This window comes from Vipera berus (genome assembly GCF_964194415.1).
Source record: "Vipera berus genome assembly, chromosome: 1".
NCBI classification, from domain to species: Eukaryota; Metazoa; Chordata; class Lepidosauria; order Squamata; family Viperidae; genus Vipera; species Vipera berus.
This window is the reverse complement of record NC_138202.1, coordinates 119351722-119366717: the sequence shown is the minus strand read 5'-3', so window position 1 is coordinate 119366717 and position 14996 is coordinate 119351722. Positions and strand designations below refer to the sequence as shown.

The 14996-nt window shown below is 36.4% G+C and overlaps 2 protein-coding genes across 2 annotated transcripts; both read left to right on the top strand.

Annotated features, from left to right (window-relative positions):
• Positions 1-5787: 5787 nt before the first annotated feature.
• Positions 5788-6744, top strand: LOC308660253 (olfactory receptor 4S2-like; the record flags this gene model as incomplete). Its single annotated transcript, XM_081314510.1, has 1 exon — positions 5788-6744. One exon carries the CDS (start codon positions 5788-5790, stop codon positions 6742-6744), a length of 957 nt encoding a protein of 318 aa, XP_081170636.1.
• Positions 6745-11131: 4387 nt separating this feature from the next.
• Positions 11132-12082, top strand: LOC308672900 (olfactory receptor 4S2-like; the record flags this gene model as incomplete). The annotated part of the gene is made up of 1 exon (XM_081336180.1): positions 11132-12082. The coding sequence occupies one exon, from the start codon at positions 11132-11134 to the stop codon at positions 12080-12082; it is 951 nt and encodes a 316-aa protein (XP_081192306.1).
• Positions 12083-14996: the final 2914 nt, after the last annotated feature.

The following is a 14996-nucleotide window of genomic DNA, read 5'->3' as shown; positions in this document are numbered from 1 at the left end:
ATTAAGTTCAGATGGGAGATTCCAGTTGGACTGGTGGTGATGCAGGAAGGTAAAAGACATTGTTTGGTTACTGTGGCTCAGGCACGTGATTTTTATAGCAATGTGTTAAAAGCAATCCCCCTACCACTTCTGGAAGCTGCAAAGGGATATGGTGAGGGAAAGCTTCAAGAAGTTGCAGATAGACAGACAGAGGAGAATGGTGCTGGAGGGGATCAAGTTACAGTCTCATCGGTTGCTGCAGGAGAGCAGAGGATGATGCGTGCCGCCCTAAGACGAGCGAGACGAGAGCAAGAGCAAGACCAGCAGAAAGTTATGGAACCTCCAAAGCGTACTTACAGTGAAGCTGTGGGAGGGGCGCGGTCTAAAGAAGTTGAAGGGGTCATTTCAGATATGCTCCAAAAGCTTTGGAGTGTCAAGATTGGTGACTAAATTTCTAATTAGAATGTCAATGGATTGAATTCATCATAGAGGAGAAAGAAAGCTTTTTAATATTTAAAACAATTTAAGACTGATGTTATCTGTTTGCAAGAAACGTATATTAGGGTTGTGGACTAAAAGTATTTGTACGCAAGCTTCTAATCAACAACAAGTTGATTTTTCTTAACTTACTATAAACAAAGGTTACCTAATTGGATTATAATTTTTTTAAATTTTTTATTTTATTCTTATTGGAGATTGGAATGGTGTCCTAGACGTATAGATGGATGATCTGGAACTGTGAGATATTTGGCGTGATATATGCAAGAACTATTTTTGATTATAGTTCAGTTTGGTTGGAGATTAATAAGGTTAATAGAGATAGGCGCTTTTGGTGCGTAATTGAGAATTTGTCTAGAGATTAGAGAAATGTGGAAGAATGTAAATAGTAGATGAAAGTTTTTTCTTTGAAATTAATATGAATAAGGATTGGGATTAAGAAATTTTATTTAGCATTTGAGTAAAATTCCTTTTCTGTTTTCTTCCTTTTTTTTCTTATCTGTAATATTATTACTGTTTGTAATCATTTTACATGAGCCAGAGGGTGATAGAATTAATAGTTTATTGTTGATAGCATATGGATGCTTATGTTTGTTTTTCGTTTTTATACCCTGTATTTAGCTCTGGGAAGTCGGGGGGGGGAGGTGGGAATGGGGGAGAGGGATAGGGAGGGTTAGATGGGGGTGGGGGAGGGGGGGATTAAAGTTAAAATGTATTGTAAAACTTTTTAAATAAAAAAAAATAATTTCTAGTCTTTCACACTACCATGATGCAGTACCTTACCCATGGTGGCAGTGTTTGGAAAGACTGATGATTTCTGTATTGTAAGAAAGTTTTTCTTTGCACCTCTGCATAGTTTAAGTGAATAAATCATTCTCCTACAGTTATACGTTATACAGATATACAGTATGGTGCTTTGTCATTGACTTGACTTTATAATCCTTTTGGTCTTATCATTATGTTTTCAATCCTTTTGTTACTTGGAAACTCAGGTTGAAAGAGCCAAATTTTATATACAGGTAATCCTAGACTTACAACCACAATTGAGCCCAAATTTTCTGTTGTCAAGCAAGATATTTGTTAAGTGAATTTTGCCCCGTTTTATGACCTTTCTTGGTACAATTGTCACTGCCGTGGTTAAATTACTAATACGGTTGTTAAGTGACAGTTGTTAAGGGAATCTGGCTTCACCATTGACTTCTCTTGTCAGAAGGTCATAATAGGTGACCACCTGACCCGGGGACACTGCAACAGTCATAAATATGAGTCGGTTGCAAAGCATCTGAATTTCGATCACATGACCATGAGGATGCTGCAATGGTCATAAGTGTGAAAAATGGTCATAAGTCACTTTTTTCAGGGCCATTGTAACTTTGAGCAGTCACTAAATGAACTGTTGTAAATCAAGGACTACCTGTAGTAATCTCTAGGATTAAAGAATAGTGTATTACTGCCTCTTGATTGGCACAAGACAGATTCTTTAATGTTTTCATTAACAATTTGGTTATTCATCCCTTCCTCTTTTGACATTAAGCATAGGCCTCTGCCTTTGCACCTTCTGCTTAAATATACTACAGTACCATCATCGTGATTACTACACAAATATTTAGGCTTTGTGGAGCTCTCGTGTCTTATGGTATTCTTCAGCATTGTGCTTCGGTATTTATGATAGAATGCTTCATGCATTCACATTGACTATCACAACATCAGAAGATTTTCAGGAACTTTCATGCTGACCATGCAGTATCAGTGTTATTTTGCAGGGTATACAAAATGCAACTGCTTGTTTTCCAACTATTCAAAACAACACCAATACTGCTGGAAGTGCATTAATTGCCAGTGGATTTCTGAGTCCAATTTAAAGTAGTGGTTATTACTTATAAAGCTTTTTATATCTTGGGTCCATACTAGCTTTGAACTGTTTGATTTTATTTATTTAGTTATTAAATTTATAAGCCACTTATCTCACCTTTGTGGGTGACTAGAATCTGCCTTCTATACCTTGGCCAAGAAGGCAGAATTCCTCTCAATATGATCAGATGACATTGCATCAAAATTATTAAGATTTCTATTGCAGGAGGGGCGAAGCAGGGAACAAGGTAACTGTTACTTTTCCTGATTTTTTTCTTGTAAAAACAGCCTCCCTCCCTCAGTAGAAGCATCCTAAATGAATCGCTTTCCAGAAATAAACATAACGATGAATCTAGGATGTTTAAAGACATCTTTAAACAAGTTACCAGTACTTTTTGAAACTAATATACCATTTAACTCCTTCATTGGTTCCTGTCCTTCCTGCCCTTCACTTTGTCCCTGGGCTCTTATTATCCTGGTTTATGATTTTATGTTAGTCCCTAACTCAGTATTTCTTTTCAAACTCTGCAAAAAGAATAACAGTGGGATATTCCACCTCTATCACTCACCTCCCTAAGGATTCTATCAATGGGCAAGTTTCATATAGTAATGACTAAAGCTAATAACATTTTCCAAAACCAGAAATTTTAAAAATACTCTGTTTTCTGAGAACACTCAAAGAAAGTTAACAACTTAAGGGACACTGTATGCATCCCACTGGCATTTAATTTACTAGTCATTATATTAATAGGACAGACGTTTCCTTGCAGCAGAAGAACACTGGTGAACTGCTGTTTTTGAAGGAGGTGATACAGGCAAATATTTAAGGTATAACTTAGCATAAAATACAGGGCTTTATCTAAGTCTCCATAGTTTTTATGTGATCTTTGCTTTTCAACGATAACATCAGAGAAAGGGCATCAAAAACTAAATCATAAATATGGTATGCTATTCTAGAATGCATTTCCTTTTTTAAAAAATATGTTGTGTATCAATTACTTCCTCCCCTTTTAAAACAAAAATAAACAGGTTTCCAAATAATTCCACTGTAATCCATAAAATCGAAATATGCTTAACTTTGATGGAATTGCGCCCACTGATTTAAAAGTGTATGAAACAAAGAAATATAAATTCATGTCTGTTTGTTAGTAATCTGACTATTGGTCTCAGCGTTTTCTTTTTAAATAAAATTAGCCAATGCATAGTAGACATATTGTTTAACCAGACTACATAAAATGCTGATTTGCTTTACAGATCACTGCAATAATAAAATAAGAAGCCCACTTATTATGAACTTTTCAGACTTAGTTAATTTTAGTGATGAAGATCTGTAACATGTCTCTCCTAACCCCTTGTTTGTTCAGTGCAATCTACATATGTGTTGGGAATTTATTTCAGCATTTATTAGACTATAAGAATTCTTTGTATACTTCCTCGAAAAATACGTCTGCTTACTGAAGTGATGGGCAACATTCCAGCAGTCAGAAGCCACACATATCTAGCAAGATAATCATCTAAAAATGTCAATATCAAGAGCAGGGACAGAATTTTGAATACACTTTTTTCTTAGAGAAATGAAAATCTTATCCATCTCCTTCTCCCACACCTGAAAACCAGTAAGAAATATTCATTGAGCAATGCACGTGTGAAAATGAAAGTTTATTGTACATTAGTTGATTTAGAGAATCAAAGCATTTAATAAAGTGGATAGTTTTGAATTAGGGAATGTTTGGTATTAATATAGAGCTGAAGGATGGTTCTGAATGTGATAAGAGCAGTATATGATGGAAATAAAGCATGTATGGGAATAAAGCAAGTATATAACAAATAGTTCAACACTCAGCAAGACAAGGAGTTATAATGTCCCTTAGTTTTTTATGTGTTTATGGATGCAATTATAAGGAATGCTTGTGGTAATGTTATTGGCATCTGACTGAGGATGTGAATAAGGAGGAGGATGAATGAGGCTGCAGTTTTGTGTGATAATAATAATAATAATAATAATAATAATAATAATAATAATAATAATAATAATAATAATAATAATAATAATAATAATAATAATAATAATAATAATAATAATAATAATAATTTTATTTGTATACCGCAAACAATATAGCATATTGTTTCTATGAACTTGAATTCCCTTACTAAATGTGAGATAAATTCTATGATGAAATGAGAAGTAGGGATCTTATAAAGCAGTATCTTTATAAGATGAAGATATTTAATTTGTAATTGACAGAAAACCTGGGTGAATGCTTGCAGAATACATAAATGGAATTAAATGGAATTAAAATACAGCAAGCTGGTGAATTTGTGTCCTTTGGTAGAATGGTTAACTAAAGAGGAGAAAACAACTGGAAAATTTTATGAGTTGCAAATATTAATGTAAACATGGTGGGAGGTATGGTGGTTTGTTGCAAGAAAGGAACATTTGTTGAGAGAAGCAATAATGCTTGTATGTAAGCATGTGCTTCTTCCCACTCTGTAATATAGAAATGTGAGTTGGGTGTATCGGGAAAGTGTTGAATGAATATGGATGGAATACAAACATGAATGACATAGCATGAAAGAAGTAAGTTCAGGAGGCTTTGTCATATAGAGATATTTTAAGAGACTGAATCACATCACAAACATATGAAGGAGCAATGCCCAGGTCAAGAGAAAGAAAGATGAGAAAGTTATAGTTAGACCATGTGTGAAGTGAAATATAGATGTGATAGAAGCAGAGAATGTTTTGCAAGGATGGAAAGGTTATGGAGAAGCACAGTGCATGTTGTTACTATAAACTAATAATTAAGCTACCTTCCCTCACCTTCCTTCCCCTCTCCTCATGCCTTCACTTTCTTTGGGTTATTATTTCTGACTCCCTTTCTCTGCTTTCCATAATACTATTTACCCTGAATGGGAATAGCATGGTGGGGATAGATGTATAAAGGATGTGTAGATGGATTTGCATGGTTATCTTGCAAAATTAATAAATGATAGGTGACTTTTCATAGAATATACTGATATTATTCTCAAAGTACTTTAGTATTGACTTTGAAAGGGGCATGAAACAGAGGCAAAACATAGTCTTATAATAGAATCCTGAAGCAGTTACAAAGAAACCCTGTAATTTCTGCTGATCAATTTCTATTTTAATATTCCCTTGTTTGTTTTTATGAGACAAAAAGGTAATAGCAACTGGAAAATAAAACAGCATGAAGTACTTTCCCCGATGCACCGTAAAAATGTTATGACAACATTTATTGATTTATGCATATATTCTAAACCAAGAATTCAAGTCTATAATCCCAAGTCTGTCATCTGAAATGATTACTATGTACTCTGTATCTTCAGACATTTATTACAATTCTTTTAGGCATGTAAGATCAGAGATAAATAATCAAAAACCTATATTAATAAAATATGTCAGTCAATAGTTATTTATGCTGTGTTGCAGGTCATCTAGGTATGGACTTCCCATCCATGACACTCCACATAAACAATGTGACTGAATTTATTCTCTTTGGCCTTACTCAAGATGAAGAAACCCAGAAAATATGCTTTGTCTTGTTTCTGTTCTTCTATTTAATCATTGTACTGGGCAACCTTCTTATAGTAGTCACTATAATCTTCAGCACCCACTTGATGTCTCCCATGTATTACTTTCTTGGTTACTTATCCTTTGTAGATATCTGTTATTCCTCTGTCACAGCTCCCAAAATGATTGCAGATTTTCTTCTGGAAAGGAAAACCATCTCTTTTATTGGCTGCATAGCTCAGCTCTTTGGAGTCCATTTCTTTGGCTGCACAGAGATCTTCATTCTTACAGTGATGGCCTATGACCGGTACATTGCGATTTGCAAACCACTACACTACACTACTATTATAACTAGGCGAGTCTGTGGGCAGATGGTAGCAGCTTCTTGGGTCGGGGGGTTTCTGCACTCCATGGTGCAAACTCTTCTGACCACCCAACTTCCTTTTTGTGGACCTAATGAAATTGACCATTATTTTTGTGATGTCCACCCTCTACTGAAACTGGCCTGTACAGATACCTATATAGTTGGCGTCATTGTGGTTGCGAACAGTGGGATGATTGCTTTAAGCTGCTTCCTCATCTTAGTGGTGTCATATATTGTAATCTTGGTCTCCTTGAGATCTCATTCTTCTGAAGGACGTCGTAAGGCTCTTTCTACTTGTGCTTCGCATGTCACAGTAGTGATTTTATTTTTTGGACCATGTACCTTTACCTATATACGCCCTTCCAGCAACTTCTCAGAAGATAAGACAGTAGCTTTGTTTTATACGGTCATCACTCCAATGCTGAACCCATTAATCTACACATTAAGAAATTCAGAGGTGAAGAATGCCATTAAAAAATTATGGAGAGGAAAAATGTTTTCTACTGAAAGAACAAATATGTAAGCAGAGCGTGTGTAGAAATAGTTAAAACAGGATGTCTATCTTTTTGTGAAGATTTTATTTTACTTCTGTCAATATATTATGCAGCTTTTAATATAGTTATTCCATTGGCAATTTGCATTTTACTTTGTTATACTTTGTTGTGATTTGATTATAGAGCAACTTGGTAACTAATAAAAATCAAATTTAGTTTGACAAAGCATTCAAGATTTCCCATTGGGATTTTTTTTCATTTCCTGTTCATTAACTATATTTAGACATATGCACAAATTCTACCAGGTATGTGAAACTGCAAATTCATTTTGGCCATACAACATTGTATATCACCTTTTGGAAGCTCAAATCCAGGTCAGAAAATGTTCTAGCAACAACCCCATCACACACTGATAAGGAAACTCACAGCAAGACAACCAAGAGGAATGCTGCTAAGAACCACATTCAAACATAAAAATGCAGAGGACTGGACAGTTGCCACTACCTCAGCAAAAATATCATGTAGTGTATTAATAAATAAACTAAAGAGATCGCAGTTTTGAATCATCCCCACCCCACAATAAATTATTGAACTTCTCCCTACCATAATAGCAACAGGTCTATGAATCTAAATCCTTGCAGGGATTCCCCTACATTAGTGTAAAAAAAATGCTGGGGTGGGGGAAATTGCACACAATTTCTTTACCTTTCCCATAGATATTCCCATTTATTGTTAAGGACAACATAAGTATTCTGAGAGGACTGACTCAAATATATCTAGGAAACATGTCAGGCACTATGCATAAGATACAGCTGGATTTGGGACAGGATACACTTGACCACAATTTAGCTTGGAATTTGGGTTGTAAGTCATTGTGGTTGTTAAGTGGATCACCATGTGACCTGACTTGGTTTTATGTAAAGTAAGTAACAAGGGTTGTTAAGTGAATTGTCCACTTAATGGGCAAAATATGTCAGAACTCAACAACCAAACTAGCAACCTGGTGGCCACATGACTGTGGATGCTGCAATTGGTTGTAAATGTGAACCAGTTGCCAAGTGCCTGAAATGTGTTCATGTGATCAATGGGGGAAAGAGGCAGTCGTAACTTTGAGGACAGGCCTTAAGTAACTTTTGAAGGATCTGTCATAATTCTGAATTGTTGTTTAGCAACTGGTAGTTAAACTAGAACTACCTATATGCTTGAGGCACAATTAATTGCTGAAAGGAGCATTTTCCACAATGTAGCCAAATTGGATAGGGTGTTGTAGTTTGGAGATGCAAAATCAGATGTACAGTATAATTGCAGTGGAAGACAGAGCAAAGAGACACAACCGAGGGAATGGTCAAAGAAAAGGCAGCTGAGTCTGCAGCAAGAATGTGGTTGGACCAGAGGGTCAGAAGAGACCTGCCCCAGCTTTTGGGCTGTAAAGGGGATGAGGGTAGAGAAGTACTTTCAGACTTACTAGATCTTGTTAATGTAGCTTTTCAATAAAGTAGAATTAGCTCATCTCATTGTGTTTTCTGCCTGGTGTTCCTCACAAGGGTGACATCAATCTTCCAAATCTCATGCTCTCTTTCAAAGAGAGGACTTTTAGGAATGACTTCCAATTCCCAGGGGACTCCACTATCCACCGAGCATCTATAGCAATAGATGAGCAAAGCTATGTCTATACTATTTCACAACTTATGCTGCAGATAACTGGATTTGAGATCCTGGGACTGATATTAGGCTTTGGAGAGTAATTTGAGGTTTTGTGCTATTCTACTGACCTCCCTGCTATGCAGCAACATCTGTGCCTGAGCTGCTCAACACTGCTTTTCTTCACAAGAACTTTGAGCTAAGATGGGATGTGTACCCACTATTGGGTAAGCACAAGGTGTAACATATATTTCCCTCCTTTTTGACATTTATTTATTGGGTTTTATGTTGCACTGTTGTTTGGAACTTTGTATTCCATCCAGAATCATTGATGAGTTGTATGATTTAGGAGGGTTGGCTACTTAATGGATTAATTAATTCCTGGTTATCACAGGAGTGGAAGCATGAAGCTGGAGTAGATGGGTGTGAGGCAGTGGGCAGTCATAGGCATTAGTTTGCTGGATCAGCTAGACATAGAATGATCCAGATACACTAACAGCAGACATGCTACCAAAATGTTTTGGAAACTTGTTTGAATTGTTGCTAGACAAGGCTTTGGCTTGACAATATTGGCCATATTAATGAATAGCTCATCGGTGATCTTGCATTTACCCTCAAGATATTTTAAGACAGGGGTCTTCAAACTTGGCCCTTTTATGACTTGTGGACTTCAACTCCCAGAATTCCTCAGCTAGGCAAGTATGATGATCTGCTTATCTTTGGCCATGATAGTAGACAAAGTTTGAATGACAGTGAGTACATTCAGCCCTTGACTTCTCTGGATCTCTCTCAGCAGGGTGGAAGTGCCAAGGGCCTGTATTTGTTTTCTTTTGCAAGGATTTGGATTACAGGTATGGGTGAATCTTTGAAATTGGATTGTCTTGTGACTCTGCAAGATTAAAGATTGTGGGAGAAGAGTTTTAGATAATGTGACAGCTGATTCCTGGGATTACTCCTATCAAATTCCAGTATTCCTCCACCTTCTTGCTCCATCTCATTTAACTACTTTCTGTGTTTCTTCCCATGTACATATTTTTGAACATTTCCATTAACACCTGTATAGACCAGGTTTTTACATTTTGGTCAGAAGATGTGTTAGAGCCAGTTTTCTATGGGGTCAGTCCCACCGCATGCAGCAATGTTTAAAGACATATTGATATGAGGACAAAAGTAACTGCCACAAATGTTGGCCTCCATAGTTTAGGCACAATTTTGCCTATGTAAAATTGGATAATTATCTCATCCACATAGTGCTTGGCTTTTAATTCTTAGGTTAGTAGCATGCTTTAATATCTAAAAGTCATTATTTTTCAGTAAAGATTAAGCCTTTCCCAATTTTGGTACTCTTCAGATAATGATGGACACTATGGTCTTACATATATATCTGGAGGTTGAAGAAGACTGCTATAAGACTACACTTCAAATGGATGCTAATTAACTACTGCAAAATAAATTTGAATGAGTTGTATGTTTAAAAGTTCATATTTACCATTTATTTTCTATTGGGAAACATTGAAATACTTCTGGGAGGTTGTTAACTGGATCAGTGATGTAATGGCCGAACCGATTTAAACATTTCATTTCATAGTTCTTAATAAGGCAAGGGAAATAACCTGTAAAAGCAGCTCTTTACGGTGGAGAGAGAGAGAAAGAGGATATGCTTTTGGTTTCAATTGGGGTTTTCTTATACAGTGGGGAGCTGAAGAAAGCATACTGTGGCTTACAGAATTGGGAATGATGTAGATATGCAGAATTGCAAAGCGTTCAAAAACCTATTTATTGAAGAGCTTCATGGAAACTCTTCTGCTTGCTCAAGAGAGAGAGAGAATAAGGGTGAGGGCTTCTTTGGTAGAGCTGGAAGATCCTGTAAACTAGAGATTCCTCAACCAATCAGGTAATAATGGAGGTTATTGGTATCCTTTTTAATGTGCTGCATTCAGATTATGCTGTTAGCCACTTTTGATGCTTTGAAAACACGCTGGTTATATATAACATTTTTATAGTTTTCGATACTCTGATACCATCTATAACACAAATGCTCTTTGTGTTCCCATCTGAGCTCTGTTTAACTGATTAGACAATAATTGGAGTTTGATTTTATAGTAGTAGAATAAGTTCATTTAAGTTGAAGAGCCTAACTTGTAGTCTTAATTATTCGGACTTAGTCCAGGTGGAAAAAACAAAAAGGGCAGCAAGACATGACATTCCAGTATTCGAGAGCCTTCCTGTTTAGCAGTACTGTATATTACAACTCAATTCTCTGCAACAGAGGCTGAAAAACAAGAGACAACAGGACTGAAAAATTTGCTCTTCATTATCTATGATATGAGAATATTTTTGACAGGGTTGTTTGTATGACTGAATGATACCATGATTGTTTGAATAAACATTGAAAAAATGTATTTGGTGTTTTTAAACATATGGCTTTACATATTTTTGATTTGACTTTACAAGTCATTTTGTATAGGTTGCAAAGGTTTTTTTAAAGAAACGTTTCTCCAATGTCCTATGATATTGCTGTGCTTCAGTACGTGATTTCCCTGATTTGCTGAATACATATTAATTTTCTGACAACTGTTTATCTTCATTAAATTTTAGGGTAAAGATTCCTTGCATGTGAAAGAATCAGGAGTTGAGAACATCCAGCTCAAGATTTTTTTCAATCTGCATTTGGTGTATATACATTTTTGTAACCCCCCCAAACCCTAAACCTTTAATCGACAGTGTTCCTAATTTTATATCATATGCTGTAATGCATTATCTAGCTTTGAGAATATGGAGAAGCAAAATAATGTATCTGAATTCATCTTGCTGGGACTTACTCAGGATCAAGAGTTAGAGAAAGTCTGCTTTGGAATCTTTTTGATCTTCTACATGGCAATTCTGCTGGGGAATCTATTGATCATAGTCACAATCAAGAGCAGTCGCCACCTGAATTCTCCATTGTATTTCTTTCTCAGTTACCTTTCCTTCATAGATATCTGTTACTCCTCTGTCACTGCTCCCAAACTGATAGCGGACTTCCTTGTGAAGAAGAAAACCATCTCTTTTGTTGGTTGTATAGCACAGCTTTTTGGGGTTCACTTTCTTGGTTGTACTGAAATTTTTCTCCTCACACTGATGGCATATGACCGATACATTGCAATCTCCAAGCCTCTCCATTATACCACTATTATGAACAAGAGGGTGTGTAGTTGGATGGTGTTTATGTCATGGCTGGGTGGGTTTGTACACTCAATGATACAAACGCTCCTTACTACACAGCTACCCTTCTGTGGGCCTAATGAAATCGACCACTATTTTTGTGATGTTCACCCTTTATTGAAATTAGCCTGTGCTGATACCTACATTATTGGACTTATTGTCATTGCCAACAGTGGCATGATTTCTCTCAGTTGTTTTCTTGTGCTGACCGTTTCTTACATTGTTATCCTACTCACAATCAGAACTCATTCTTCTGAAGGCCGTCTCAAGGCTCTTTCCACCTGTGGCTCTCACATCACAGTTGTGATTCTGTTCTTTGGCCCCTGCATCTTCCTTTACATGAGGCCTTCAACCACATTCTCAGAGGACAAAAGTGTGGCTGTTTTCTATACTATTATAACTCCCATGCTCAATCCATTAATTTACACCTTGAGAAATGAGGAGGTAAAGAATGCCATGAGAAAATTGTGGAGCAAAAATGTAATTTTGGCTAGGAAATTAGAAGTGGATTTAAAATTATAACCTTGGTTTAATCACATGTCATATCAATGGTGGAGAAAAGTGTATTAGTATCAGAACTGGGCCTGAGACTTTTGTATCTCTAGCATGGTTTCAATAAAATGCACCTTTTCCTCTTGAAATAATGAGTAGATAAATGAAACGTCTAATTAGGATGCCTTAATTTTTAATACAATGTATAGAGTCTATTTTCCCTTAAGATTCATGGCTAGGAAAAGAATATTTAATCTCTTATCCCGATAAGCAGTGAAAACTGTTAACTATTACATTGTTGGGATTTAATATTTAGTTGAAAATAAATGTTGTCAAAGCCTCATCTTGCTATAATCTGTGGTCAACACAGAGGGAAAATGTTTCACTTACTTTTATGAAGCTCATCTAATGTTGTTATCTGTGTTTCTGGAAGGCTAATTTATTCTTCTCCTGCTGTCACAGTTCTATTCTGATAGTGCAAAGAGCACTAGTTTTGTGTGTTAAGTACCTTGGATGTAAGAAGAAGCTGTTTAAGTCTTAACTCTGTTCAGTCACATTTGAATGCAACTGCTGTTTAGAATCACTTGCAATCTGATAAAATCCATGCAGAAAATTAATTTTAAAAACAGACAGCTTGCCTGCCTGCCTGGAGATAGTTGAAGGTTATATCTGAATCCTGTTGCCATTATCTCTGTAGACTGTGTTCAAAAGGAACACTAAGAATGTCTACATTTGGTTTCTAGTTTCTGGACACTTTCGCTTTGCAATAATAAAAAAAACAGAAAATTGGTTCTTGTGTTTGGATAAGTTGGAACATTCCAAAGACTTTTTTTTTAAAAAAGATGTCTTCATTGTATGAGAGAATTTCATAAAGGTATAATATTGTAAAACACCCCTATTTCCTAGGTTCATTTTTGTATTGTTGGCTTGTTATTTCAAAAAAAGAGCATTTATTCAGAAACTCTTATAAATTTGCTTTACTCAGTTACTGCTTTTCTAGGAGACTATGGGAGACAGAAATGGTTCTAAAGAGTCACAAGTGTGAAATGGGCAGCTATATAAATTTAAATACATAAATAGGCTTTGCTTTGAATGGATTCTTCTGTACATTCAATTTCTCATCTAAATCTCCCCCCCACCCCCAACAAAGCTGGGTTAAATTGTTGGCCAAAGAAGATTGCAAATAATTGTTCAGATTTCTCAGCAAGGATTTTGAGGGAACCTCAAACAGGAGATCCCTTAGGTCCCTCTCACTGGCAATGAAATTACGATGATGATTGATTGCAGAGTCAGCCAGATGTTTGGACTGGATTTAGCATTTTTGTCCATTTACTGAATCCTTCCCAAGGACCTCAGATAGGCAGATATTTGCTGTAGGATGTAAGCTGTTCCAGGCAAAGCTGCCTTTTGCAATTGACTGATGCTGATTTTGTGAGGACCCACCCCAATCCACATCTTAGGAAAATAAAGAACTCTTGGAGCCAGGGCTTGTCCAAAAGGAGGTTTTACTAGGATGTGATCAGTTGTGGAAATACAAGACAGGATCTGGTATTGTGTTACAACTTGATAATTTATAAAGAGTTCCCGGTTCAACCCCCTCCCCTCAAAACCCATTTGGTCAGACCCACATCAATTAAACTTCGGTGTCAACCCTTTCGTGGGAAAGAGGGAACTTCCCGTGTCTTTATGATTATTGCCTCCTTCCTTTTCAGATTCAAATGGAGATACAAACCAGATCCCCCATCCCTTCTCCTCCTTTGTTGTCCTAAGATCAAAAGGGTTTTCCCTGGTCTTTGAATGCAGCCTCCGGCCAGGCTGAATAAACGTCTCCCCCTCGGAGAAATGGCAGAATCCAGGGAAGGCACAGTATTTTAAACATACCTTTATGAATGTGATATACATGGATTCTGACAGCTGATGGTGTTCAAGTGGTGTTTCAGATCTTTTGGAATTGCACCCAAGGCGCTATTACTATTGGTACTGTCTTTTCTTTCTTTGTCACAGTTGTTCTATTTGCAGATATCATTGATTTGCTAGCCTCTGTTCTCTTATTATTTTGTCCTAGCCTGAAACTATAGATCAGATGACTCAGGCCACCATATTATTTTGTTCAGTGCATGCTCCGCTTTACTGAACTGGATTGATTTATACAACACTTTCTCTCCTCTCCTTAAACACTTTGAGAATGAAAATTGAAATGTATTTTGTGAAGCTTTTGTGAATGTGCTGCCATATTTAACATGTTATTTTATTAATGTGTGACCATTTTGCAGGGTGTACAAAACTAATTAAAACTTGTATAGCAAAATAACACCAATACTGCAGGAGGTGCATTAACTGCCAGGAGTTTTCTGAGTCCAACGTAAAGTAGTGGTTATTACTTATAAAGCTCTTTATTTCTTGAGTCCATAGTAGCTTTGAATTGTTTGATTTTATTCATTTATTAAATTTATCTTCCACCCATCTCACTTTCAAAAGCAGTTAGAATCTTTTTGCCTTCTACACCTTGGCCAAGAGAGCAAAATTCCTCTCAATATGATCAGATGATGTGAGGTCGAAATTGTTAAGAAAATTTCTATTACAGGAGGGGAGAAGCAAGGAACAAGACAACATTACTTTTCTTATGAAAATGGGCCCCTCCCCCCCTCAGTAGTGTAACATTGCATGCGTTTTAAATGAATCCCTCTCCAGAAATAAACCTAAAGCTGAGCCCAGAATGTTAAAAGAGATCTTTAAACAAACTACCAGTACTTATCTGAAAGTAGGTTTAGCTTTTTCCTTGGTTCTTCTCCTTCCTGCCCTTCAGTTTGCTCCTGGGTTCCTATTGTCCTTGTTTATTATTTTCTATTACTCTGTGACAGTATTTCTGTCAAACTCTGCAAAAACAATAATATTGGGCTCCACCATTCACTTCCCTAAGGATTCTAGCAATGGACAAGTTTCA